The sequence below is a fragment of the Danio rerio genome, chromosome 21 (genome assembly GCF_052040795.2).
Source record: "Danio rerio strain M-AB ecotype USA chromosome 21, GRCz13ab, whole genome shotgun sequence".
Taxonomy (NCBI): domain Eukaryota; kingdom Metazoa; phylum Chordata; class Actinopteri; order Cypriniformes; family Danionidae; genus Danio; species Danio rerio.
Genome location: NC_141041.1, coordinates 50,765,441 through 50,791,877, shown reverse-complemented (window position 1 = coordinate 50,791,877; position 26,437 = coordinate 50,765,441). Strand labels below are relative to the sequence as shown.

At 40.7% G+C, this 26,437-nt stretch overlaps 2 protein-coding genes across 4 annotated transcripts in view; both read right to left on the bottom strand.

The window, feature by feature from the left end:
• fstl4 (follistatin-like 4) overlaps positions 1 to 26,437 on the bottom strand; it is a 204,839-nt gene that overhangs the window by 52,915 nt on the left and 125,487 nt on the right. For all 3 annotated transcript variants that reach the window (NM_001031843.3, XM_087300214.1, XM_087300215.1), the window contains exons 5-6: positions 19,062 to 19,240; positions 18,735 to 18,855 (exon numbers count right to left, since the gene is read on the bottom strand). In NM_001031843.3, the coding sequence (NP_001027013.2) occupies positions 18,735 to 18,855; positions 19,062 to 19,240 (300 nt within the window). The remainder of the gene's footprint in view (positions 1 to 18,734; positions 18,856 to 19,061; positions 19,241 to 26,437) is intronic.
• Positions 1 to 26,437, bottom strand: part of ddx46 (DEAD (Asp-Glu-Ala-Asp) box polypeptide 46) — an 800,847-nt gene that overhangs the window by 767,428 nt on the left and 6,982 nt on the right. The gene's annotated exons all lie outside the window — the stretch shown is intronic.

Sequence of the window (26,437 nt, the reverse complement as noted above, 5' to 3'; positions counted from 1 at the left end):
TGTCCAAATGTCGTGTGCAGTGGAAAGGCGGCTTCAGGGTTATACAATGAGTCAACACAAAATACAGGTGTGAGTCTCATCTCACACTCAATACACTACAATTACTATGGTATAAATATAGCACTACACCATACAGAAGAGAGAGAGATCGACTTAGAATCTAATTTACCAGTTTTGATCAGCGGAGTTTTTCTCCTCTAAGAGCTGATTATGCAGTCTCTGTCGCCATCTTGTGGCGGAACGTCAACCCTCTTTGCTCTGCTCAGTATGACAGGCTAATGACCGCCGATGTTCTGTCTCTCAGAAATTATAAATATTCAAAATAGACACAAGCCTTATGAATAAACTGCATAGTTGCAATCTAAAAAGCCTCAAAAGTCATTATGTTGTCCAACAGCAGCAATATTTGTCAAACTATAGTGTCCTCTGCTTGTTGCTGTATGTGGGCGGAGTAATACACAAGGGTGAAGAGGCTGGACGAGTGCTGTTATTTGCAGAATATCACACGGCTATCAACCAATCAGATTTGAGAACCAGACAAAACTTTTGTAGAAATATATATATATATACATACATTTTTTTTACATTATTAAATTAAATTAAAGTAAAATGACACTTTTTTTAACCCAGGAGATTGGTTTGTTCACATTTGACCCAACAATAACTTTGCATTGTTGTTGTTTTCCCTCAGGTATGCTGTACAGGGTTAATCTGCTCAGTTGTGTGAGTGTTGTCTGGAGGTTTGCACACATCACTAATGTAATGTTTCCTGCTGACACATAATTAGGTTGAAACCCCAGGCTGCTCATTATCCCATTACAGCTGTGAATCTCAACACACACACTCACACACACTCTCTATAATAGCCTGTCAGCACTTCTGATTGTGTTTGAGAGACGTCAGTGTCACTTGTTCTGCGTCCTACACACACACACATTTGTTTTGACTGCAATCATATTTGCACGATCTGAAAGCGTCTGCTTCCCTTTTCATCATGTTTATTTCCCAGTGTAATTGCAATGCAGCGGTTGTGTCTCCGCATGAATTACACAAGATACAAATTCACTTCGTTGAATACACTTTCGTTTATGGGCAATTCCTAAACTACCTGCACTTTTAGCCTTGTGAATTAAAAAAACTTGTTTAAAATGAACGTAACAGTCTCATAAGTTTCAACCATTTGTCTAGTTTTAAGATCTGTAAGAGGACAAACTTAGATAAGAAGAGAAACATTTTGTCCATCAGGAACTGAACAAATGTCACATCTCAATATACAGCTCATTTTAAGAGGAAATAAATGATGGCAGTCGAATGTTGTCTAAGATCATTTTTGTATCCAGTTTAACCAATCTTTCCACAATATATATCATATCTATACATTTGTCAATGAAATAACAGAGTTGTATGCTGGTAATCAATACTCATCTCCTCTATTGTGAAAGTTTGACAAATTATCACTAAAACAAATAATTTTGTGTAGAAAATAGATGCTGTCAGCGGCCCAATTAAAGCAACCGTGAGTCTAAACGGCATTAATCAGATGATAATGACTGCTGAAAACGCCTGCGTTGCGCAATAATCAGACTCTAGGTTCTCAATTCACGTGCAATCAAGCTGGACTGATTGCTGATTCACTGAAGACATTTTCAACCACTCTGTCTGAGGCATCTTCACCTGTGTGCGTGTGTGTGCATGTGTGTGTGTGTTTGTGTGTCAGCCAGTCGCCACGGCAACAGCTTAATGCCTTATGCTTTTAGACTGACAAGGATGAGAAAGCAATGCTGTCTGTTATTGTGAGCTTCCAGATGAATTCTGACTATCAGTAAAATAAGTACATGAATACATAAATAAATAAATAAATTAATAAATAAATAAATAAATAAATAAATAAATAAATAAACAAACAAACAATTGATTGATAAATAGATAAATAGATAAAAAAATAAAAATAAAAATAAATGATGAATAAATAATAAATAATAAATAAACAATAAATTAATAAAATAATAAAATAATAAATAAATAAATAAATAAAAATAAACAAGGAATAAATAAAAAATAAAAAATAAAGAAATAAATAATAAAGAAAGAAAAACATAATAAATAAATAAATAAATGAATAAATAAAATAAATAAATAAATAAAAATGCTAGCTAAAACATATAAATATATAATAAAACAAAATATGCTACCAAATAAATAAATAGATAAATAAATAAATAAATAAATAAATAAAAAATTGATTGATAAATAGATAAATAGATAAATAAATAAATACATAAATATTTAATGAATAAATAAATAAATAAATAAAGAATAAATAAATAAATAAATAAACAAATAATTGATTGATAAATAAAAAAAATAAAAAAAAAATTAAAAATTAAAAAATAAATAAATAAATGATTGATTGATTGATTGATAAATAAATAAATAAATAAATAAATAAATAAATATGGGGTGGGGGTGGCGTGCGTACTCAAGAGCGGTGTTGTCGCGCGCCTATTTAAGGGCGGTAGGGGGGAGGGGGGGGGTGTCGCGGGGGCACTTTTGATCATTTTGGAAGGGCACTTTCTATCTAAGACTAAAAAGGGCATGTGCACTGCACAGGTTGAGCCCTATGTGTGCACGTGCCCGGTCTAAAGTGCTACACGCGAACACAACAAAAGATAAACAAACAAATAAACACCCTAAACACACAAAATGAAATCCCAAAAGCCAAACTATTTGAATAAGTGAGTTAATTACTGGAGATTCCCTCTGAATCAATCATTTGAATGAGTGACTTCCTTAATGAAGACTCACTCTGAACAAATCATTTAAATTAGTGAGTTGATTACGAGAGATTCCCTTTGAATGAATCATTTGAATCAGTGAGTTGTTTATCAGACTTACTCTGAGTTAATTTTTGAATCATTGGGTTGTTTACTGAAGACTCATTCTGAACAAATCATTTAAATCATTGAGTTCTGCTGACCACTTCCATCCACTGAGTGTCAAACTTTCCAGAGAAACATCTGTGTTGATATTACAACACTGGCTCATTGTGAAAATGAACCCCGTATAGATTTCTGGAGAGCGTGAATTATGTAGCTAGAGCTACGTATGGCTGCATTTTTTCTTTAGAACAGCTGCAGGGCACCGACAGCTTCTGTTTCTTTATCAGAGACACACTCTGAAGGAATCATTTGAATCAGTGAGTTGTTTACTGGAGTTGCTCTAGATGACTCAATTGAATCAGCGAGTTACTGTAGACTCACTCTCACCCAAAGCATTGTGTCAGATGGGAAATGTTGTTGTGCTGATTGTAACAGGCCTCAGCCCTCTGTCAGTCCGTCATCACAATGCTTCAGTTTTATTTTTCTTCCACTATTATTCCCTCCAGAACTGAGTTTAGCTCCAACTTGCTTCAACACACCTGCTGGGAGTTTCTAGTACACCTAGTAAGAGCTTGATTAGCTGCTTTAGGTGTGTTTGATTAGGGTTGGAGCTAAACTCTCCAGGACACTGGCCCTCCAGAACCAAGTGTGGACATCCCCTGGTCCAGAGCATCTGTCAGCGCTCCTGAAGAGCGTCTCCACATTTCTCTGTCTGATATTTCCTCCAGTTTATCAGCAGGTATTGGTCTCTTCTCTTCTGTTTCTCATTGGAGGGACACGCTGCTTTATTCACTAATGCTTTGTGCCATATTCCAGTTTCACATGGATGGAAACACAGCTACAGACAGGGTCTGAACATTGAAGGCTTTCAGCAGATTCAGTGTTTCTCTCTCTCTTTGTGTGTGTGTGTGTGTGTGTGTGTGTGTGTGTGTGTGTGTGTGTGTGTGTGTGTGTGTGTGTGAAGGAGCAGTGAATCGCCTCCAGCCCTTGTTTGAAGTGGTTTGGAGCCGAGGCCTGCAGGAGGAATAAATCAATGCATTGGCGGTAATGAATTATTTCCCTCCCGCGGCCCAAGAGGAGTCTGAGATAAAAGCGTCCCCATGCTGATCTGCAAACAGCCGCGAGCCGCTGCGCAATGACACACACACACACACACACACACACACACACACACACACACCTCAGCATCATTTGACTAAGCGCTCTGCTGTGCTTACATGCACAATAATAAAGCAGTCATAATCAGAGTGTGGGAGAATCTGAGGAATCAATGAGACTCCGCTTTGATCTGATGCAGATGGAGAAACCCTTCACATGCAAAACTCAACATCACCACGCTGGATCTGCTTCATATTGATCATCGCAGATTACAGGTTTTGACTCTGTTATATCCAGGGTTCATACACATTTTTACTACAGAAACTCTTGACTTTTCCAGGACTTTCAAGTCAATTTTTGTGACCTAATGTTAATGTCTATATGCGTGGTAAATGATAAGAAACGTTTACATTTACTACAGCATATAATAAAAACACGCGATACTATTTTCAATCAATTTTATATCTAGGGCTATGCAGTGGCGCAGTATGTAGTGCTGTCGCCTCACAGCAAGAAGGTCGCTGGTTCGAGTCCCGGCTGGGTCAGTTGGTGTTTCTGTGTGGAGTTTGCATGTTCTCCCCGTGTTGGCGCGGGTTTCCTCCGGGTGCTCCGGTTTCCCCACACAGTCCAAACACATGTGGTACAGGGGAATTGGGTAAGTTAAATTGTTTGTAGTGTTACTGTGTGTGAGTGTGTGTGTGTGTGTTTGTGTGTGTGTGTGTGAATGAGTGTGTATGGGTGTTTTCCAGTGATGGGTTGCGGCTGGAAGGGCATACGCTGCGTAAAAAACATGCTGGATGAGTTGGCGGTTCATTCCGCTGTGGCTACCCCAGATTAATAAAGCGACTAAACCTCAATGAAAATGAATAAATGAAATAAAATAGATGATGCTTCCACATTACTTACAACATGAGAGCATATTTTTGGCCAAGAAAAGAAAAGAAGTAAAAACAATAATATTTTCTTGTCCCTGATATTTGTCAAACTAATTTTAGATAATATTAATAGTTGGTTGAAGTGAAGTTTAATTTTAAACTAATTTCCAGAGGAGCATGTGCGCATGATTGACCCAGCTGGTGCACATTATCTAGTCATGATCCTCCAATCAAAGGATCCCAAGTCACCATATATATATCCTCATGTCCTTTCTACAACTATCTTCATCTGGAAGAACCCTCATCCTCCCCTTCTTCCTCCTTTATCCAGAATGGGCGGCACGGTGGCTCAGTGACTAGCACTGTTGCCTAACAGCAAGAATACCTATTCTCCCCGTGTCCGCGTGGGTTTCCTCCGGTTTCCTCCCACCATCCAAATGTGCTCTATATTATAGATAAAATAAGCCTAAACCTTTTTTATAATGTCTTACTCTCAGGAAGTTCGACTTGGCCTCAGCAGCGGGGGAGTTTGAGATCAACCTGAGCTCAATCTCCCCTAGCCCTGCAAAAGGGGGGGGGAGCCCTGGGCTCGAGGATCCCTTAAGCTCAGGGCTCTCTCATGGGACAGCATGCCAAACAAGCTATGTATAAATCATGAGCTAAGTGTGAACTCTTGAACTAGAAATAGCAGGTAAAACTACTTCTATTATAAAGCTGTGATCACACTGCACTTTTCGCTCCATAGACTTCCATTCATATGCGAATGCGGCAGACCAGAAACACAAGCACGTGCGACAAGTTTCGCATTTCACTGCATTCGAAAGTTTAAGCTTGGTGAATTCTTACCTGCGAAATCGCATCAGGTGCTTGCGTGAGACCAATAAAAGATCATTTAAAATAAGAAAATTTAAATATGGAGCAATGAATCACTTTTATTAATGTCTAATCGTATTGTTTAACCCCGCCTCTTTTCACAACGCCGAACGACAGAATTTTGCAAGCACAAGCTCTAGTGTGATCACAGCTTAAATCGCTTTGGACAAAAACGTCAGCTAAATGACTGAACGTGAACGATATTTCCATGACTTTTCCAAAACCTTGTGGGTTTTTCTGTTTTTCCAAAACTTTTCCAGGCCTGTAAAACGCCATGACAAACCTCCATGACTTTTCCAGGTTTTTCCAGGACCGTATGAATCCTGAATATATTTTTACATAATAATAATATTACGTGGCACGTTCGCCTCACAGCAAGAAGGTCACAGGTTGGAGCCTCGGCTGGGTCAGTTGGTGTTTCTGTGTGGAGTTTGCATGTTCTCCCCATGTTTGCATGGGTTTCCACAGTCCAAACACATGCACATTGGGGGAATTGGGTAGGGTACATTGCCCATAGTGTATGTGTGTGAATGTAAGAGTGTATGGGTGTTTCCCTGTGATGGGTTGCAGCTGGAAGGGCATCCACTGTGTAAAACATATGCTGAATAAGTTGGCGGTTCATTCCACTGTGGCGACCCCTGATTAATAAAGGGACCAAGCTGAAAAGAATGAATGAATGAAATAATATTTTTGGGGCAGCACGGTGGCCTAATGGGTAGAACAATTGCCTCACAATAAGAAGGTCGCTGATTCGAGTCCTGGCTGGGTCAGTTGGTGTTTCTGTGTGGAGTTTGCATGTGCTCTCCATGTTGGCGTAGGTTTCCTCCGGGTGCTCCGGTTTCCCCCACAGTCCAAAGACTTGCGCGATAGGGGAATTGGCTGTGCTAAATTGGCTGTAGTCTACTGTATGTGAATGTGTGCAAGAGTCTATGGGTGTTTCCCAGAGTTGTGTAGGGGCTGGAAGTGCATTCGCTGTGTAAAACATGTGCTGGATAAGTTGGCGGTTCATTCCGCTGTGGCGACTCCTGATTAATAAAGGGGTTTTTCTTACCCTACTAGCAGATTATTTAGCTTGTTTTAAGAAAAACTCACTTAATTTTGACTCATTATTTCTGAAAACAGGACTAAATATATATCTAACTGTCAGGAAAAAGCTTCTTGATTTAAACATTTTTAGATATTTGGACTAGAAACAAGACAGAAGCTTTTTTTTCAGTGTATTGAATTAAAAACATTTGGTAATTTTACCAACCAGATACAACCCTGCCATTAAAGAGCGTCTGACAGCCTAGTGAATTAGCAGCGCTCCTCTCAACAACAACAACACATGATTGGGGGTTTGATTCACCAATGAATTCAAGCTGCCAGTTTACAGAGAGCCTGCAAAAATGTGCATTTATCAAGTGTTTTGCCAGGCCGTGAAACACATTAGGCTTTGGGAGAATTCCCAGACACACATTTACACCTCCTCCTCCTCTCACAAATGAGATCATAGCAGAGATTACGCTGGATCAGACTCGAGCGCAGGATTCACATGGTGGGACGCACGGCTGATTCTATGATGATTTTATTCCGGCTGACAGCTGGCTCCTCGCGTTGAGCCACAATGGATGCAGGACAGGAAATGACAACATCGGGAATGACAGCGGAGGCCTGCGCCCATCTGTTATCAGGAGAAAAGGGCATTAAAACTTAAAAGCCGCTTCAAGAAACGCGCTGTAATTAATTAAACATGCACAACAGGCATCCTTAGTTTCCACGGAAACTGTCCAGGTGCAATTAGTCACCGAGGCTGATTTGGGTAAACAGCGGCTTCAAAAGAACAAGAACTTTATGTGCCTGCCAACGAGAATGCAAATGTGTTTGACTCGACAAATGTGTCCACACACACACACACACACACACACACACACACACACACACACACACACACACACACACACACACACACACACACACACACACACACACACACACACACACACACACACACACACACAAATTGCAAAACTGCAAGACCAATGTGGGCTGCACGGTGGTGCAGTGGATAGCACGTTCATCTCACAGCAAGAAGGTCGCTGGTTCGAGCCTCGGCTGGGCTCCGGTTTCCCCAAACCCGTGGAACCTAGGCTAAATTGTCCGTAGTGTGAGTGTGCATGAATGTTTCCCAGTGATGGGTTGCAGCTGGAAGTGCATCTGCTGCATAAAACATATGCTGGATAAGTTGGCGGTTCATTCCGCTGTGGCGACCGCAGAGTCATTCGAGTTCAGTCTTACGAAAAAATATGATTTTAAAAAGGAGGCGTGGCACCTAACCCCACCCCTAACGCTAACTGTGATTGGGTTATGAGCAAATCGTAATAAATTGTACGAATTAGATTGTATGAATTCATTCGTATTAGCCACTGAAGCAAAACGTTACGAATTGCCTTGAGATTGTGTTGGTAAAACATATGCTGGATAAGTTGTCGGTTCATTCCACTGTGGCAACCCCAGATTAATAAGGGGACTAGGCAGAAAAAGAAAATGAATGAATGATTATTAATCCGGGGTCACCACAGCGGAATGAATCGCCAACTTATTCAGCAAGTTTTTACGCAGCGGATGCCCTTCCAGCCGCAACCCATCTCTGGGAAACATCCACACACATTCACACACACACTCATACACTATGGACAATTTAGCCTACCCAATTCACCTGTACCGCATGTCTTTGGACTGTGGGGGAAACCGGAGCACCCGGAGGAAACCCACGCGAAGGCAGGGAGAACATGCAAACTCCACACAGAAACACCAACTGAGCTGAGGTTCGAACCAGCGACCTTCTTGCTGTGAGGCGACCTACTTCACCACTGCCTCGCCTATGAATGAATGAATGAATGAACAATAGATTTTTCCAGTATCGTGCAGCCCTAGGCCAGCGTGATCTGAACCGTGGGAATTGTGATCCATTACAGCTCCAGTATTCAGTCTCTTATGATGTTCCGCTTCAGGAGATGCTGACAGCGAGACATCGGACACGTTTGATTAACTCCTGTTTAATTCAGTCATTCAGCCCAGGTAGACCTGCGACCCCTCTGATATGCAGGACCTGCAGACGGAGACACACACACACTCCTCCAGCAATTAGAGCCAGCAGCTCTTGATCTCTGCTGTTTCCTTCAGTCAGACTGTGAGCTGTAATCATCGATCGCTCAGGCTTCGGCTGGTTAATTTCAGCAGCTGCAGATATTGCCTTGTGGAGATGTTTATAATCTCTGTGTCTGCCGTACGCTTTATCATAAGCTGTGTTTGCATCCAAAGATGTGAATTAGACTTATGTGCAAACCTGGGAGCGCAGACAGATGCTTAAGACAGTTCTGGAGGGAGTAATAATAGAGGAAGAGTAATACTGAAGCACTGTGATGGCGGACTGACGGAGAGCTGAGGCCTTTTACCATCAGCACAACAACATTTCACATCAGACACAATATATAAGTGTGTGTGTACTGTATGTGTTTGTGAGTGTGCGCATGAATATGTAAGTGTGAGCATGCATTATTTAAGTGTGTGCAGGCATACCTAATTGCGTGTGTGAGTGTATGTGTATGTCTGTGTGTGCATAAATTTGAGAGTGTGTGCGTGTTTGTGTGTGCGGATGTGTTAGTGTATGCATGTTTGTGCATGTGTGTGCATTTTTTCGTAAATGTGTGTTTGTGAGTGTGTGCAGAAGTTTGCACATGTGTGTGTGTGTGTTTGTGTGTATGTGTTTGTGAGAGTGTGCAGAAGTTTGCACATGTGTGTGTGTGTGTGTTTGTGTGTATGTGTTTGTGAGTGTGTGCAGAAGTTTGCACATGTGTGTGTGCATTTGTTTGTGAATGTGTGTTTGTGAGAGTGTGCAGAAGTTTGCACATGTGTGTGTGTGTGTTTGTGTGTATGTGTTTGTGAGTGTGTGCATGAATTTGCAAGCGTGAGTATGCATAATTTAAGTGTGTGCATGCATACATATGTGTTTGTGTGTTTGTGAGTGTGTCCGAGCATGTGTGTGTGCATGTCTGTGCGTTTGTGAGTGTATACATGAATTTGAGAGTGTGTGCTTGTTTGTGTGTACAGTATGTGTGCTCGTTTGTGAGTGTGGTTGTATGGGGATGTGTGAGTGTGTGCATGTTTGTGCATGTATGTGTGTGTGTTTGTGTGCGTGCATGCATATGTGTGTATGGGTTGTGTGTGCACGTTTGTGTGTTTGTGTGTTTGCTTGTGTGTATGTGTATGTCTGTGTTTGTGTGTGTGCATGTATGTTTGTGCATTTGTTGGTATGTGCGTACATTTGCGAGTGTGTGCTTTCAAGCATGTGTGTGCGTTTGTGAGTGTGTGCATAGATTTGTGAGTGTGTATATGTATGTGAGAGTGTGTGTAAGTTTGTGTGTGTGTGCATGCGTTTGTGCGTGTGTGTGTGCATGTGTGTGCATTTGTTAGTGTGTGCGTGAATGTGTATGCGTGGGTGCGCACGTTTGTCAGTGTGTGTGTGTATGTATGTGCGTTTGTGAGTGTGATAAATTTGTAAGTGTGTGTGTATGTGCACGTGTGTGTATTTGTTAGTGTTTGCGTGTATGTGTATGCATGGGTGTGCGCATTTGTGAGTGTGTGGATGCATGTGTGTGTGTTTGTTCATGAGTTTTTTTGAGTGTATGTGTAAATTTGCAAGTGTGTGTGTGCATGCCCATGTGTTTGTATGTGTGTGCGTTTGGGAGTGTGTGTGAGTGTGTGCATGCATGCATGTGCATTTGTGTGTGTGCGTTTGTTTGTATGAGTGTGCGTTTGTGTAAATATGTGTGTGTGTGTGTGTACGCATATGTTTGTGTGTACAAATGCACATGTTTGTGTGTATGTGTGCGTGTTTAGGAGTGTCTATATTGTATAAAGGCGCTTGCCTCCAGTCTCCCTCTACACTATTATTCATTTTAATCCAGCTGGACGACTCTTAAATTCATCTGACGGCGTTTGATATTGATTTAAGCTGCAGTTATTTTTTTATTCACTTATTTTTTTTATTTTAAATAGCATGCCCTAAAGTGTCTGAGCCCACTCTTAAGTAGTTTTGAAGTCTAAACTATCAGCCATGCTGTGAAATGTTAATTCTTTCACAAATATTTCCAAAATAAGTGATGAAATAAAAAATAAATGATGCAGGGCATGGACAATTTCACAGTGCTACATTTTATTTTTTCTGGAGAAACTCTTATTATTTTTGTCTGTCTTTAATAAAAGCAGTTATTAAACTTTTTAATATGATTTTTAAGGTCAATATTATTGGCCCCTTCAGCAATATTAGTGTTGGATTGTCTCCAGAACAAACCACTGTTATACAATAACTTGCTTAATTACCCTAACTTTACCCTAATTAACCTAGGTAAGCAATTAAATGTCACTTTAAGCTGGACGCTAATACAGTATCTTGTAAAATATTATGTATTATCACCATGGAAATGACAATAACTGAGTTATCAGAAATTAATTACTAAAACTATTATCTCCTGTGATAGAAATCAGTGAGAAATATCTGAAAGCAATCCCAAATGTGCACTAATGCTGCCTCTATACTCTTTTAAAGTGTATTATTCCTGTAATATTACCTCTAGTCTCTGTTCACAGGGTGTTCTTCATTCAGAAGTGTGGCTGTGTCCTTCTGTATGTGTAATAAACTGATCTGTCTCCAAAAGTCCACCGTGTCCTCATATGATGTGTTTGTGCAAGAGCGCCCTGTACCTGACATGAGATCAGCTTCTCTACTTGCAGAGCACGATTTCTGCCGGTCTCACCAAGTCAAACTCAAGACTTTTAAAGACCTTTTTAAGAACTTTAAGAAGCAAATTTCAGACGTATACAGGGCTAAACGCTGGGGATTTTTTATTAATGGCATGGTTGGACTAAGAAATATGATTTTTACCTCATCAAAATAATTTTTATTTAGTAACACGTCACTGTTTTCCCTGAAAACATATTTCTAAATGTGCTGTTGACTTAAAAATAGTTAAATACTGTATAATAAAATAAAATTATGCAGGGAAACAGTATTGAACAGATGAAGAAAGGGGGGTGTAGTTGGGCAGTGAAAGCCCAGACAGCAGCTGAAATCTCTCAGTAGTTCTTCAGCAAGCCTCTGCCCTTCCTCAGTGTAAATGAAGATCAGCTGCTTCAGTCCAACATCTACATCAGCAGGAGGATGAAGATGAAGCCAGGGTGGACATTTCAGCAAGACGATGATCCAAAACACAGCCGAGGAGACTCTCAGATGCTTTCAGAGAAAGAAAATCAAGCTGTAGAATGGCCCAGCCAATCACCTGAGCTAAACCCAATAGAGAATACAGACTACAGCTCAGATTTGATAGACGAGACCCACAGAAGCACCAAGATTTTGACTCTCTGTTGAAGTCTGTGAGAAACTCACCCCTGAGCAGTGCATGGGGCTTCATTCTCCATATGAGGCATCTTTAAGCTGCCGACATTAATAATGCCAAAGTACTAAACACACTTCAGTAGTTCAGCTCTTTCTCCTTCTGTCATTCCAGTGTTATTACACACAACTCTTTAATCAGATCTTTTTTGTTTTGTTTTATATTCGTTTGTTTTGTTTGGGTTTTTACCAAAATCTGCTTCAATTCCATGTCATCAGCTCCTTTCCAGAGATCGCTGGTTCTCACACAAACACCAGGACTACACTTCCGCATTTCCCAGGACTACATTTTCATACATGCACTGCTCCCAGACACCCATGCTCATTCATCTGCTTGATTGCACTCACCAGCTGAACCTTGTCAGAGACTGATACAAACCATTCATAAGCCACTCTTTCACCCTTCCAGTTTGCCGAGTCTGTTTACTACTAAGTGATATTACTACGCGTATCTCCTTGTCTTGTTTTCTCCGTGTTTAGACCCTAGCCTTGTTTACCCTTGTTCTCTAGTTTAGCTGCCTGCCTTATGACCTATTGCCTGAATATTGATTACGATTTTGGATTTGCCTGCATATACCTGTTAACACCTGATTTGACCACTGCTTGCCTGACGCTGAATAAACCTGCATATTGGATCTTACCTTCAGTTGTCTTTGTCACTCCACCCCGATGTTACACTAATATTCCCAGGAAAAAACACATGACAACGTCTTCTATACTTATATAAAACTATAATAAGCTAAATTATGCACAACAGTCTGTCTAAAACACATGGAGAACTTTTAAAGAAATGTTATTTTAAGCAAGATAATTGCACCATTGCTAAACAGAGTTAAATATTTACTATTTATACTTTTGTTAAAGGTTGTATTGAGATGGATTATTGATGATTGGTCGACCAGATTGGGTAACTTTAGACAGAGGAAAATTAAGAGCTGTTTAAAATGATTTAACAACACAAAATCTCTCTAAATTTAAGACATGTTAAGGCCTACAATTTGGGTTTTGAAATTTAAGACATATTAATACCCCTCAGACACCCTGTACATATGATCATTGATTAACCCCCCCCCCCATGCTTTTTACTTTTGCTGTATTACTCACTGTCCTGAAAACTGAGACTTTTGGTGAGGCTTATGTTTAATATTTGGTGAAATCCATAACTGTCAGATTTACTTCAAGATATAATCTCTAGGGATGAACATTATCTGTGCTTTATTAATCCTCACGTTGGAATAAATTTAACTAAAGTCTACATTTAAAAGCGAGCTTCTTTGATACCAAAGAGTCTAAGGACTTTCCCATCAGCTCCACATCTCATGCAATCCTTAGAAATGCAATCCCATAGTGCATCATGATGAGTTTAGTGAACAGGACTTTTTAAAACTGCACTATAGAGACCGGTATTAAAGGACAGTCTGGATTGAAAATATTATTAAATATTAAGTCTCTTCCTCCTGAATTACACATTCAGCTTCAACCATCATCAAGTAATTAAGTCTAATTTTCATCTTTTTTTGTGAGTTTACTCTATTAGGATAAATAAACATCTGCATGAACAACTATTATCTGTATTATATGTAATTTTGTTTATAAAAAAATAAATAAAATAAGGTGTGTTTCTACACTCTGGTTAACTCTGTTACATTGGTTATAAAGAGGCAGAACAATCTGCAAAGCACTGAGAGAAAAGCATGTGCCTTGCCCCAAGTGATGTCACTTAAACTCTGGTGGTAAACTCTGGAGGACATTGAGCTGTGTCTGTAATACTGACAACAGTATTGGGGATCCACATGGTCAAGATGGTCAAGAACAGGGACAAACAGGAGCATGTAGGTCATCCAAAGCATAGTAAGAAACAGGCGAATGGTCAGGACAGGTGGTGAGACAACAAAAACAATAAACAAAGCAAAGGGTCAAAACACGGCAAGATAAACAAGGACAAACGCTTCGTAATGCTACACCGGGTAAAGCAAGATTCAGCAATGTGTATGTAAAAGTGAGGTGTATAAACGGTCCATGAAATCAGTGAAGATGAGCTACAGCTGTGTGTGTGTGTGTGTGTGTGTGTGTGTGTACTATAGTACAGTGTATTACACTGTACATGTTATAGTATTTACGACATTGTAAAGGAATACTGCAGTGTCCTTTAGAGTTAACTACAGTGAACTGGCAAACTGTAATAAATACAGTAGTACACTTTAGTTTTTACTACAGTAAACTGTGGTGTATTGTATAATGATATACCCTATAGTTGTTGAAAACTACAGTGTTGGGTTGTTTGTTAATACTACTGCTAATATTACTGTAGTGTTAATATTACTGTGTTCCCATAGTAACTGTAGAATCTCCGAAACCCATCATATACTGTAGTTGTTGTGTTACCATAGCAACTGTAGAATCCCCACAACACATCATATACTGTAGTTGTTGTGTTAGAATAGCAACTGTAGATTCGCCACAACAGATCTATCACTGTAGTTGTTGTGTTACCATAGCAACTTCAGAATTACCAAAACACATCATATACTGTAGTTGTTGTTACCATAGCATCTGTAGAATTCCCACAAAATATCAATTACCATAGTTGTTGTTACCATAGCAACTGTAGAATCACCACAACGCATCATGTACTGTAGTTGTTGTGTTACCATATTAACTGTAGAATCACCACAACACATTATATACTGTCCTTGTTACGTTATCATAGCAACTGTAGAATCACCACGACGCATTATGTACTGTAGTTGTTGCGTTACCATAACAACTGTAGAATCACCACAACACATACTGAAGTTGTTGCATTACCATAGCAACTGTAGAATCACCACAACACATATAATGTAGTTGTTGTGTTACCATAGCAACTGTAGAATCACCACAACACATCATATACTATAGTTGCTGTGTTGCCATAGCAACTGTAGAATCACCACAACACATCATATAATGTAGTTGTTGCGTTACCATAGCAACTGTAGAATCACCACTACACATCATATACTATAGTTGCTGTGTTGCCATAGCAACTGTAGAATCACCACAACACATCATATACTGAAGTTGTTGCGTTAACATAGCAACTGTAGAATCACCACAACACATCATATACTAACGTTGTTGCGTTAACATAGCAACTGTAGAATCACCACAACACATCATATACTAAAGTTGTTGCGTTACCATAGCAACTGTAGAATCACCACAACATATCATATAATGTAGTTGTTGCGTTACCATAGCAACTGTAGAATCACCACTACACATCATATACTATAGTTGCTGTGTTGCCATAGCAACTGTAGAATCACCACAACACATCATATAATGTAGTTGTTGCGTTACCATAGCAACTGTAGAATCACCACTACACATCATATACTATAGTTGCTGTGTTGCTATAGCAACTGTTGAATCACCACAACAGATTAACTGAAGTGTTTTCCTATAGAATGGTTGAAAAACACTCCACTATTTACTATAAATGACAGAGGTGCAGTGTACAGTACAGTATAGTTGATAAAACTGCAGTATTTTTCTCCGGTGGGATGATGAAGCATGGAAATGATTTTGTCACACAAAACACTTACATTTCGCTCTACAAACTGAACTGTGTTGAGCAAACACAGAGGCCTGTCCTCAGGGATTGTCTGCTCATATGGAAGTCAATTTCAGCAGCGATGCATTTCTTCCCTGAAATATTCTCCCTCATTCCTGACAAACATCCAGCAAACCCCACGGCAGCAGCACACACTTCACCTTGAGGAGGACTGGACCAGCGCAGTGTTTCATCACACCGGCAGCCGACTCTACAGTGGTCAGTTGAACACAATACTAAAGCGACTGTATAATGACCACGAGCCGCCCGCTAAAGGCCGTCATTAGCCAGTTTAATGACTGCTGCTGGGTAATGGAGCTGTGATTGTGAATCCTAAAGTAAGGGTCACTCTAATGTTTGATTGATCTCCTCATGGACTGCATGTGTAATGTTGGTTGGTCATTTGCAAATCTGCACTATCCCTTAATCCTCAAGCATCCATTGTACTGCAGCGCTGAATCTTTCCACAGTGGACATTTCTCAAGTCCTCTGGTTTCAATCATTCTTCTCTTTACATGCTGAACATGATGAACGAACGACTCAGCAACTAGAAGACTTGCTGAGCTAATCATGAGTGCTAGACAAAAGACTCCGGTGAACAAGCAATAATTATTTACTCTTTCTGAGAGAAGTCAAGTTTGCACTTGTTTACAGTGTGATCAACATTTGGGCTGGTTGTAAATGTGTTGGGCAGCAACTCAGGACATTTTAATGATGTTTTGGCAACTTAAGCGAAATAACCGAAATGACAGTGGGCGGGGAGAACCAGCTCATTTGCATTTAAAGGCACAGGCGCAAAACACCTCAAATTCACTCTGACCCCAAATTTGACATTGTCAGCAGCGCATAATACATGATCTGAAGAGTATTTTGAGCTGAAACTTCACAGACACATTCTGGAGACACCACGGTCTCCTTTTACATCTTGCAGAAAGGGGCCAATAGGAGCCCTTTAAATGACTACAGTGAGTGCATTTATGCGGTGTGTGGTAACGCATCACAGGAGATGATCTCTGGTTGCCAGCTCATCACTCTTTCCAGCCAAAATCACTCATTTCTCATCACTGCACCATGATTAGCATTCACTGGGCCAGAGGATCAGGTGTCGCTTCACTGCAGATGAGAGTCCGTAATGAAGCCTGCCTCAATGAAGTCCAGAAATCTGCAGACTGGACGTAGAAGCCTGCGTTTAAACTGGCACTAAAATAAGATGGTAACTTCTGACACAGATTGAAATGTGCTGTCAGAGTTCCCACATCTAGCACACCATATTAAAGGGATAGTTCACACAAAATACACATTTCCTTACTGTTTACTCTCAACAATGTAGTTTGCAAGCGACCAAAATTTTGTCTAGTCAGCATCTAAAGACAACGTTATTTTGATGTCCAATACTGACGTTGATATTTGGTTGATTTTAGGTTGTTAGAAAAAGAGAACCAAAATCCAACGTCGAGCCAACATCTTAAACCAACGTCACATTGACGTCAAATACTGACATTTATCCGTCAGGTATGGCAACTAAAATCAACATCTGATAGACATCATAGTGGTAACGTCCCCACAACGTCAAGCTTTAACATCATTAGACGTTGATATTTGATTGATTTTAGGTTGGATGTTGAACATTGCCTACGTCCTGACATTGAGTTCACACCAGATTTTCGTTTCCTCTATTTTGGGGTACAACTCCAATCTGATGTGCCTGCAGGGTGTTTAAAGCCATTTCGGTCATCATACAGTGAACATCCGTCATCTTTACATCGGTGACCTGCATGTTTAATGCTTTCAAACAGTTTGCTTCAATTATAAATCGCAAATGTCTTGAGGTATATCATTATTATGCGATTTTGCTTCTATGTGTGATTTGATTGGACAGGAATCACAGGTCTGATTTTTCCAACCCGGGCTCATTGTGGAAACGTAGCCCCGCAGACGTTTCTGCAGACCGCGAAATATGTCCCAGGAGGTATGTATTCAAGCAGTTTTTGTATTCACGGATCCACGAAAGGCCGCTGTGCGTGCTTTTTTGCGTCTTGAACGCCTCTTAGGAGCGCACGTGTTCTCGCGTGAAAAGCCGCCGGAGGCCGCTGTGGAGCGACCGTCTGTACGACTGACTGGCTGAACGACTGAACGATCGACCGGGCGGGCAGCCGGCCAATCGGCCGCCCTCCTCTTCCTCCTCCTTCCCTAAACCCAAGCGACGGTTTGCAAAAGCCGTCCAGAAAAAAAGCAAAGCCCTTGTCTTTGATTTTGACCGCGTTTTCAGATCTCGCCTCATTCTCGCCCTTATTTTTCGGATTCTGTTTTTCATCTTACCTGATTTCTGGAACTGCTCTTCCCCGCACTCGATCCCGGTCGTCCCCGTGGCCGGCTCCTCCTCCTCCGGGCCTCCGCTCCGCCGATGTAACGCTGCGAGCTAAGCGGACAAACTGGTTGCAGCGGGAATGCCCTCCACAAGGAGGCGAGCCATCAGCTGGCGAGCACGAAGAGGAGGAGCGGAGCGGTGTCACACCGCCCCACAGCGTTCGCTCGAAAAAAACTAAACGCGGCCTTATGTACCTCCGGCCACGTAAATCCCGGCCTCCAGAAACGTCTGCAGGGCTACGTTTCCAGAATGAGCTTGGGTTGGATTCTTCAAATCCACAGAGACAAGAAAAATAAAGTAGTGACTGCAGGTTGAAGGGAAGTAGTGGAGTAAAAGTACCGATACAGCAGTAAAAATGTTCTCAAGTGAGAGTAAAAGTACACATTTATAAAACTACAAATTACAATTTCAAAGAAAAACTACTGAATTTTTCAACAGTAATTTGAGTACTTGTAGTTAATTACTTTACACCACTGGTAATGATGCTTGAGTATGTTTTTTCAGTCCTCCTTTCACTCCTGACTGTAGGGGAAAATATGGATTTTTTTTGTAGAGAAATCTAATGATCTGTGCATTAAGACACGCAGTGTAAATCCAGAATAAGACTCACGGAAAGCAGTGTAGAGCTCCTGGAGCGTCAGATGACCGTCATTGTTATAATCATCGTAACGCAGAAGATCCTGCATGCTGCACTCCAGTAAAACATTCTCCAAATGCTCTTTAACAGAGATCTGTGGGGGGAAATGTTATATGTTACATGCAGATGTGATGAAGCTATACTGCACTTTATTTCATATTCATCTATATTTCTACAGCGCTTTTATAATGTAGGTGTCAAATCTGTTTGTCCTCCTGTGAATTTATTTGTGCATATGAAATAAAGTTGGAGAACGCTGGACTACAATATGTAAAGCTGTGATTTTGGGGACGGTCTCACCTCCGCCAGCTCTTCGCTGCTGACCCGTCCGTCCTGGTTTCTGTCGAAGTACGTGAACATGTTGAGCACCAGCGTCCGCCTCTGGGCCATGCTGTTTTCTGCGTTGGTGGAGCTCTGCGGCTGCATGTCCATCAAGATACTCTTCAGCTTATTATACTCTGCCATGGTGCATGCATCTCCTGTAAACACACACACACACACACTGTTTAATGGGCTATATATGCAGGGCAAGTGCTTTGTCAGCCAGCTTCTTAAATTTTTGGTGAAAGGTTGAAACAACAAAAAGAGTAAATTCATTATCTAACAGATCAATCCATCAACTAAATGACTTGGTGTGACTGTTATCAGACTTTTCAGTGTGTTGATGCACTTCCAGCTGAAACTGAATATTGAGTAGGGGGCGGGGCTTTATTTCAGTAAGTTGATGTGCTTTTAACTAAAACTGAATATTAAGAAGGGGGCGGGGCTTTATTTCAGTATGTTGATGTACTTTCAACCTAAACAGAATATTGAGAAGGGGCGGGGCTTTATTTCAGTAAGTGGATGCGCTTCCAACTAAAACTGAATATTGAGAAGGGGGCGGGACTTTATTTCAGTAAGTTGATGCACTTCCAACTAAAACTGAATATTGAGAAGGGGGCGGGACTTTATTTCAGTAAGTTGATGCGCTTCCAACTAAAACTGAATATTGAGAAGGGGGCGGGGCTTTATTTCGGTATGTTGCTGTGCTTTTAACTGAAACTGAATATTGAGAAGGGGGCGGGGCTTTATTTCAGTATGTTAATGTACTTTCAACTTAAACAGAATATTGAGTAGGGGCGGGGCTTTACTTCAGTATGTTGATGCACTTCCAACTGAAACTAAATATTGAAAAGGGCGGAGCTTTATTTCAGAATGTTGATGCGCTTCCAACTAAATCTGAATATTGAGTATGGGGCGGAGCTTCCTTTCAATATGTTGATGTACTTCGAACTGAACCAGAATATTGCATAAGGGGTGGGGCTATATTTTATTATGTTGATGCGCTTCCAGCTGAACTGAATATTGAGTAGAGGGCGGGGCTTTATTTCAGTATGTTGATACATTTCTAACTAAAATGGAATATTGAGTAGGAGCGGGGTTTATTTCTGTATATTAATGTACTTCAAACTGTAACAGATTTTTGAGTAGGGGGCGGGGCTTTCCCTTTGCACACCATTCCTTTACTGCATGTTAACAGTAAGAGAGAGGGCATTAATATGCAATTGTTATGAAAGAACTATGGTAAAATAAATTTCACTTTATATTGTGCAGCAATCAGGCAGTGAAGATCATCAATTTAAAAGAAAAAAAAAACAGATCTTAAAGAGAGTGCATTTATAATGGTTTAAGTTTACAAGGGATGCATCTGTGGCTGGAAGTTAATGATAATTATTTATAATATTTCAACTATACAATTACTGCTGTACAACAACACTTACTGTTTTTAAACTACTGTGCAGGGGAGGTTTAGGGTTGGGGAGGGGGTAGATGTTAATAAAATATAATTAATTTAAATGATTACTATTATAATGTCATGACAGTTTAACAGAAGCGCCTGAGCTGACTTATACAGAATTACAAGTCCCCATGCACATACCCCATTAGCTGCATATGAGTGTTTACGCACAGACGTGTTTTTTAATTTGCATTTCTGGACAGTTGTTCCACGCAGGGGTCCCCATTAATTCACTGTAATCCAGCGATTTACACCCAAAGACAAAAGGTAAACATTCTCATTGAGAGCCTGGAGCTGTATGGCGGTATGGGGGATTAGCGTGCACGTTTCAGACTGTCACATTAATTCCCACGCACCGCTTACGTCTATAAAAGACGGCGGGGAAATGAGAACCATGATTAATCAAGTGTGGTGGTGGCTGTTTATTCCTTACTGGCAATAAAATTATGCAGACACAGGCCACCCGCTGCGGCGCGCTGTAAGTGGGAGGAAGAGTGTTTCTTTATCTGAAACGCAGACAGTGGAGAGATGACAGCGAGCGGAGGTCTGCTGCACTGATGAGAGGAGGAAATATGATATGAATTAGTCATTAGGAGACTTTCCTCTACATGACGGATCACAGAACAACAGCCGCTAACTTCTGACCGCCGCAGCAGGAGCTCAACACACACACACACACAACGCAAGCATCTGTGATGGTCTTGAACACTGTCTGCGAAACATCCGATCCCAAAACCACACAGAGACCTTACTTACATTTTTTTAATAGGCTAATTTATTAAAGGGGTGGTCCACTATGTTAAACTTTAGTTGATGCTTAATGTAGCTGTGAACATTAACAACATCTCTGAACGAAAGATGCTCAATGTTCAATGCAAAGGGAGACAGTAGCTTTTACAGAGTTAGCTTAGCAAAGCCTACAGCGAACAAAGTTCAGGGACTAAAATGCATCCAGGTTAGTGAGATCACCAGGGCTTCAGGTTATGTGCATTAACTCAGCGCACACACCCTGCACAGTGAAGGGGCATGGACAGAGATGCTGTAACGTTATAGCAGAGAACACTAAAATGGCGTTCAAACGCTGTGTTCTGTTTCTCTATTCGGGCTTCCAAAAGACAGGACACAAAGAGAGAAGTGCTTACAGTTTAATTTAATCAGGCTCCAGTGAATTAAACAAAATATATAGCTAGCATTTGACAAAGGACAGTTTCCACCATCTCTCTCTGGAAGCTGTATTATATGCAGATTTATATTTGCTTTAATAAACACAAGTGTAGATGTGTCCAGCTGTGGGGTCATGGAGACGTCTGCATCAGCATATTGGACATAAGAGCAGGATGTGTGTTTGGATATAACTCAGTTTTGGATATAACTCAGCGTAGGGCAAGCTCTGTGATTGGTCGGCTTGGTAGCACTGACGAGTCTGGGCGGGACCGAGAGCCGCGCGAGTGGCGCAAGCCCAATGGAGCGATTATTTACAAGTGTGGAGTCCCGTGAAGGAGCTCTGGATGGAAAGTTTTGTTTTGTGTTTACCTCATAGTTAAAGTTGTTGCACGTCCGCCGGTTCCTGCCTCAAAATGAGCGAGTTTGAGCCACTTGTACATCCCGGAAGTGTTCAGAAAGAACAAAACACAGGCGAAGAAATTCAACACAGAGGAACATTTACACCTCACTGCCAACTAGCGTTTTGGAAGTGTTAATGCAGACCAACAGAGACAGCAGCAGAAGTATAAATGCACAGCTATGCGCGGTCACTTGACGCAGAAGTATAAACCAGGCTTAAAACACCCCTGGATTGCTGACTTTGGTAGTATCCGATCACAGCAGCTGCCCGAAACCCGGTGCGTAGTACAGCTACTTAGCTGTGTTATTCAGATACCTCACACAGACACCCGGATATTTTCAGAGACATATCGTCACTCTGGAATTACAGTATAAGGTTCTCTCTGCATTCTGAATGATTGTGAGATATTGAGCTTCAAAGTTGTCACATCCCATAGCAAACAGTATGTGTGTACCATTTGTTAATTAATGAAAAAGTATTAAAATATAAACAACTTATAAAAAACATCCTATAATGTAAATAAGTTGTCAATTATTAAGAATTTGTAAACTCAATTTTGACAAAAATGTCAGATAGAACCTTATAATTCTAGGGTGACGATATGCTGGCAGGTATGCATTATACTGAAAGCAGACTGTCAGACTCAGTTAACTTAATTTTGTACAAAACAGGGGCAGACTGGGACCAAAAACCAGCCCTGGCACTGTAGCCAAACCAGCACACATTACCACACTGACACAGCCCCATCCACAGACACCTGGATTCACTACTTATATTGGTGTACAGACGGTGAAATAATATAAGCAGTACCATATGTAATAGATATTTAAACATTTAATGTATGTGACTGGAACAAAAACAACACATTTATAACAAATTTATACATGCAATCATTTTACTCATTCATTTTCTTTTCGGCTTAGTCCCTTTATTAATCTGGGGTCGCCACAGCGGAATGAACCGCCAACTTATCCAGCATAAGTTTTACTCAGCGGATGCTCTCCAAGCTGCATCAATTGGAAACCCCTATACACACACACACACACACACACACACACACACACACACACACACACACACACACACACACACACACACACACACACACTCACACACATGCACTACGGACAATTAGGCCTACCCATTTCATCTATAGCACATGTTTGGACTTGAGAGGGAAACCAGAAGGAAACCCATGCAAACATGCAAACGCCTCACAGAAACACCAACTGACCCAGCCAAGGCTCGAACCATCGACCTTCTTGCTGTGAGGCGACAGTGCTACAAGCTATTGCAGTTTATTTTATGCATTTAGCAGCGTCTGATTTTCGAACAAATTTTTTGCTTGCTCTGAGCTTTTCGGCACCGCCTTTCCTTTTTTACAGTCCATCTCTGACAATTAGCTTGTGTTGCATTCTTGCCAGATTTTGATTACGTCTGCGTAACCTCTGACTGGGTCGACCCATCTTGAAACCAGCCGGCCATTGCCAATTGGGCCAATGCTTAATATTATCATCATCATCATTATAATATTTACATCTTGCAAGAGATAAAAGTTGCCTGCATGTAAAAACAATACATATATATATATATATGAAAGAAAATGGCATACAGACCCACATTTAAAAAATAGCCCGGCTCTTCTGGCATTTGCCAGAATTGCCGGATGGCCAGTCCACCCCTGGTACAAAAGTATTGTTAATTTGATAAATTAGGATCAATATACCACTGACATGCCTAATGCACATGAGCATAATCTACTCCCATTACACAAGATGTGTGCAGTCAATTAGAAAATACATATTGCTGAAGCTGCCTAAATAAAGATTGTGAGTATTAAATAAATAAAACACTGTGGACTGACTATTTATTTGTGAATTCCAGTGCTGCATTTGGGTGTTCAGGAGCTGATTTACTGCGATTTGCATGACCGATAAGACTTTTATTTATAAACCGTCGTGACATCTTTTTGGCATTGAAGGTGATGACTAAAATCTGACATGCCGGCAGAGATAAATATTCTCGCATGGACATAAACGTGTGACTAATTCTCTTATTTAATAGCGCATTTTTAGGATGGACACACAGTAATATTTCAGCAGATGCAGAGGAGCTACATCAGATCCACTTAACTCGCTTTACTGATATAAAAAGCAGAATTTAACTTCACTAAACCCAACATGCTCACATCGATTTAAAGAAACAAGATTAATATTTCAGTCATTCATACATTTTTCTTCGGCTTAGTCCCTTTATTCATCAGCGGTCACCACAGTGGAATGAACTGCTAACATTTCCAGCATATGTTTTACACAGTGAATGTCCTTCCAGCTGCAACCCAGTACTGTGAAACACCCATACACACTCATTTACACACACACTCATACACTATGGACAATTTAGTTGATCAGTTCTCCTATAGCGCACGTGTTTAGACTGTGGGGGAAACCGAAGCACCCGGAGGAAACCCACACCAACACGGGGAGAACATGCAAACTCCACACAGAAACACCAACTGACCCAGCTGGGACTCGAACCAGTGACCTTCTTGCTGTGAGGCCATAGTGCGACAACACTGAGCCACCGTGCCGCAAAATTAATATTGATTTGATTTAATTTAATTTATTTACATTTAAAGCACAAATAAACACAACAATAGGTCTCTGTTGCCACATGAGTGTGTGTGTGTGTGTGTGTGTGTGTGTGTGTGTGTGTGTGTGTGTGTGTGTGTGTGTGTGTGTGTGTGTTTGTGAAAAATAGCCTACAGATAATGCTCTCCAGCTCTCTGAAACTGACTCCTATAGGCTCTGATCCTAATTGTGACATTTTGGTGACTGTCACTTTAAATTCAAATGAGACTGTGCTCTATTCAGAAGAGGGCGGAGCTACAAACACCTGTGCATCAGCATAGTGGTAGATTAAAAACTCGAATGGCTAGTAAACGGCTGCTTCTCACTCAGGGCTGCTGTTTATGCTAATGAGATGGAGAGATGGGCACTAGAGGGCGGAGCTTTCCCCCTCTGATGACACGTACAAAAGAATGTCAATCAAAGTGTTTCTGTTTTATCAAGTGTGATTATAAACAATACAATAAAAAATGTTACTATTAGAAGCTGGATATATTCACACACTGCTGACAAACACCTCTAATAAAAGTGATCTTTGCGTAATAGCTCCTCTCTAAAAGTTTGCATATTTGGTAGAATTAGCTCTTCATGGTATCATGGTATGGTGTTTCCTCTTTGGGTTTTCTAGACGCCAGTATTTGTACCGTACATATGCTCAAAGTCAAGTCTGCGTGTAAACATGACATCAGGCTCATTTCCATACGCAAACCTGCTGGATTTAGCCTGATCAGACTCTGACAGGAAGGTGTTTCGCTCCACTCTTTTCTAACACGGTAAAGAAGTTCATCTATCACTGCGCTGCTCAGCAAAGGTCAGCGCTGGAACGTATAAATTGTTATGACATGCCATAAATCTGAGTTAATCCTCAAATATCTCCTTTTATTCCCCATGAAAGCTCTGCACACTTTTTTCCCCACAGTCTCTTCGTCTTGGCACATCCTCACACACACACACACACACACACACACACACACACACACACACACACACACACACACACACACACACACACACACACACACACACACACACACACACACACACACACACACACACACACACACACAATCTCAATAGTTGTAATGATGTTCCTACTGTACAGACTGTATATTCTCTCATCAATCCTCCCCAAAAAATCAACCCTCGCAGAAAACAATCTACATGTTTACCTTTTAAAATCATTTCATTCTGTCTGGTTTATTAGCCATTTTCCTCATGGGGACCAAAAAATGTCCCCACAAGGACCAAAACACTGGTATTGCTATACTTGTGGGGACATTGTGTTCTCACAATGCTGGTAATACAAGTTACACACACACACACACACTACTGTATGTCAGAAAACACAGACATATGGAGCTGTTTGTGTTATGCAGTAGAATGCATTACTGTATCTGCAAAGTCACTTCAGTAGAATATATTTCAGGGACCGTCACAATGATGTTATTAAGCTGATATTAAGCAGACAGTCTGCTGATACTCTACTGACGTACTTGCAAAGCTACTTACACTTAACAGAATGTCTAAATCTGGGCTCAATTTATGGACCGGATGTACCTTTTTTGTGTTATACAGTACACAAAGAACATGTTTGGGCCATCTCCCCCCTAATTTCTCTTCTCTTAAACAAAATAAAGCACATATTTTCATTCATTCATTCATTCTCTTGTTCTATTAATCCGGGGTCATCACAGCGGAATGAACCGCC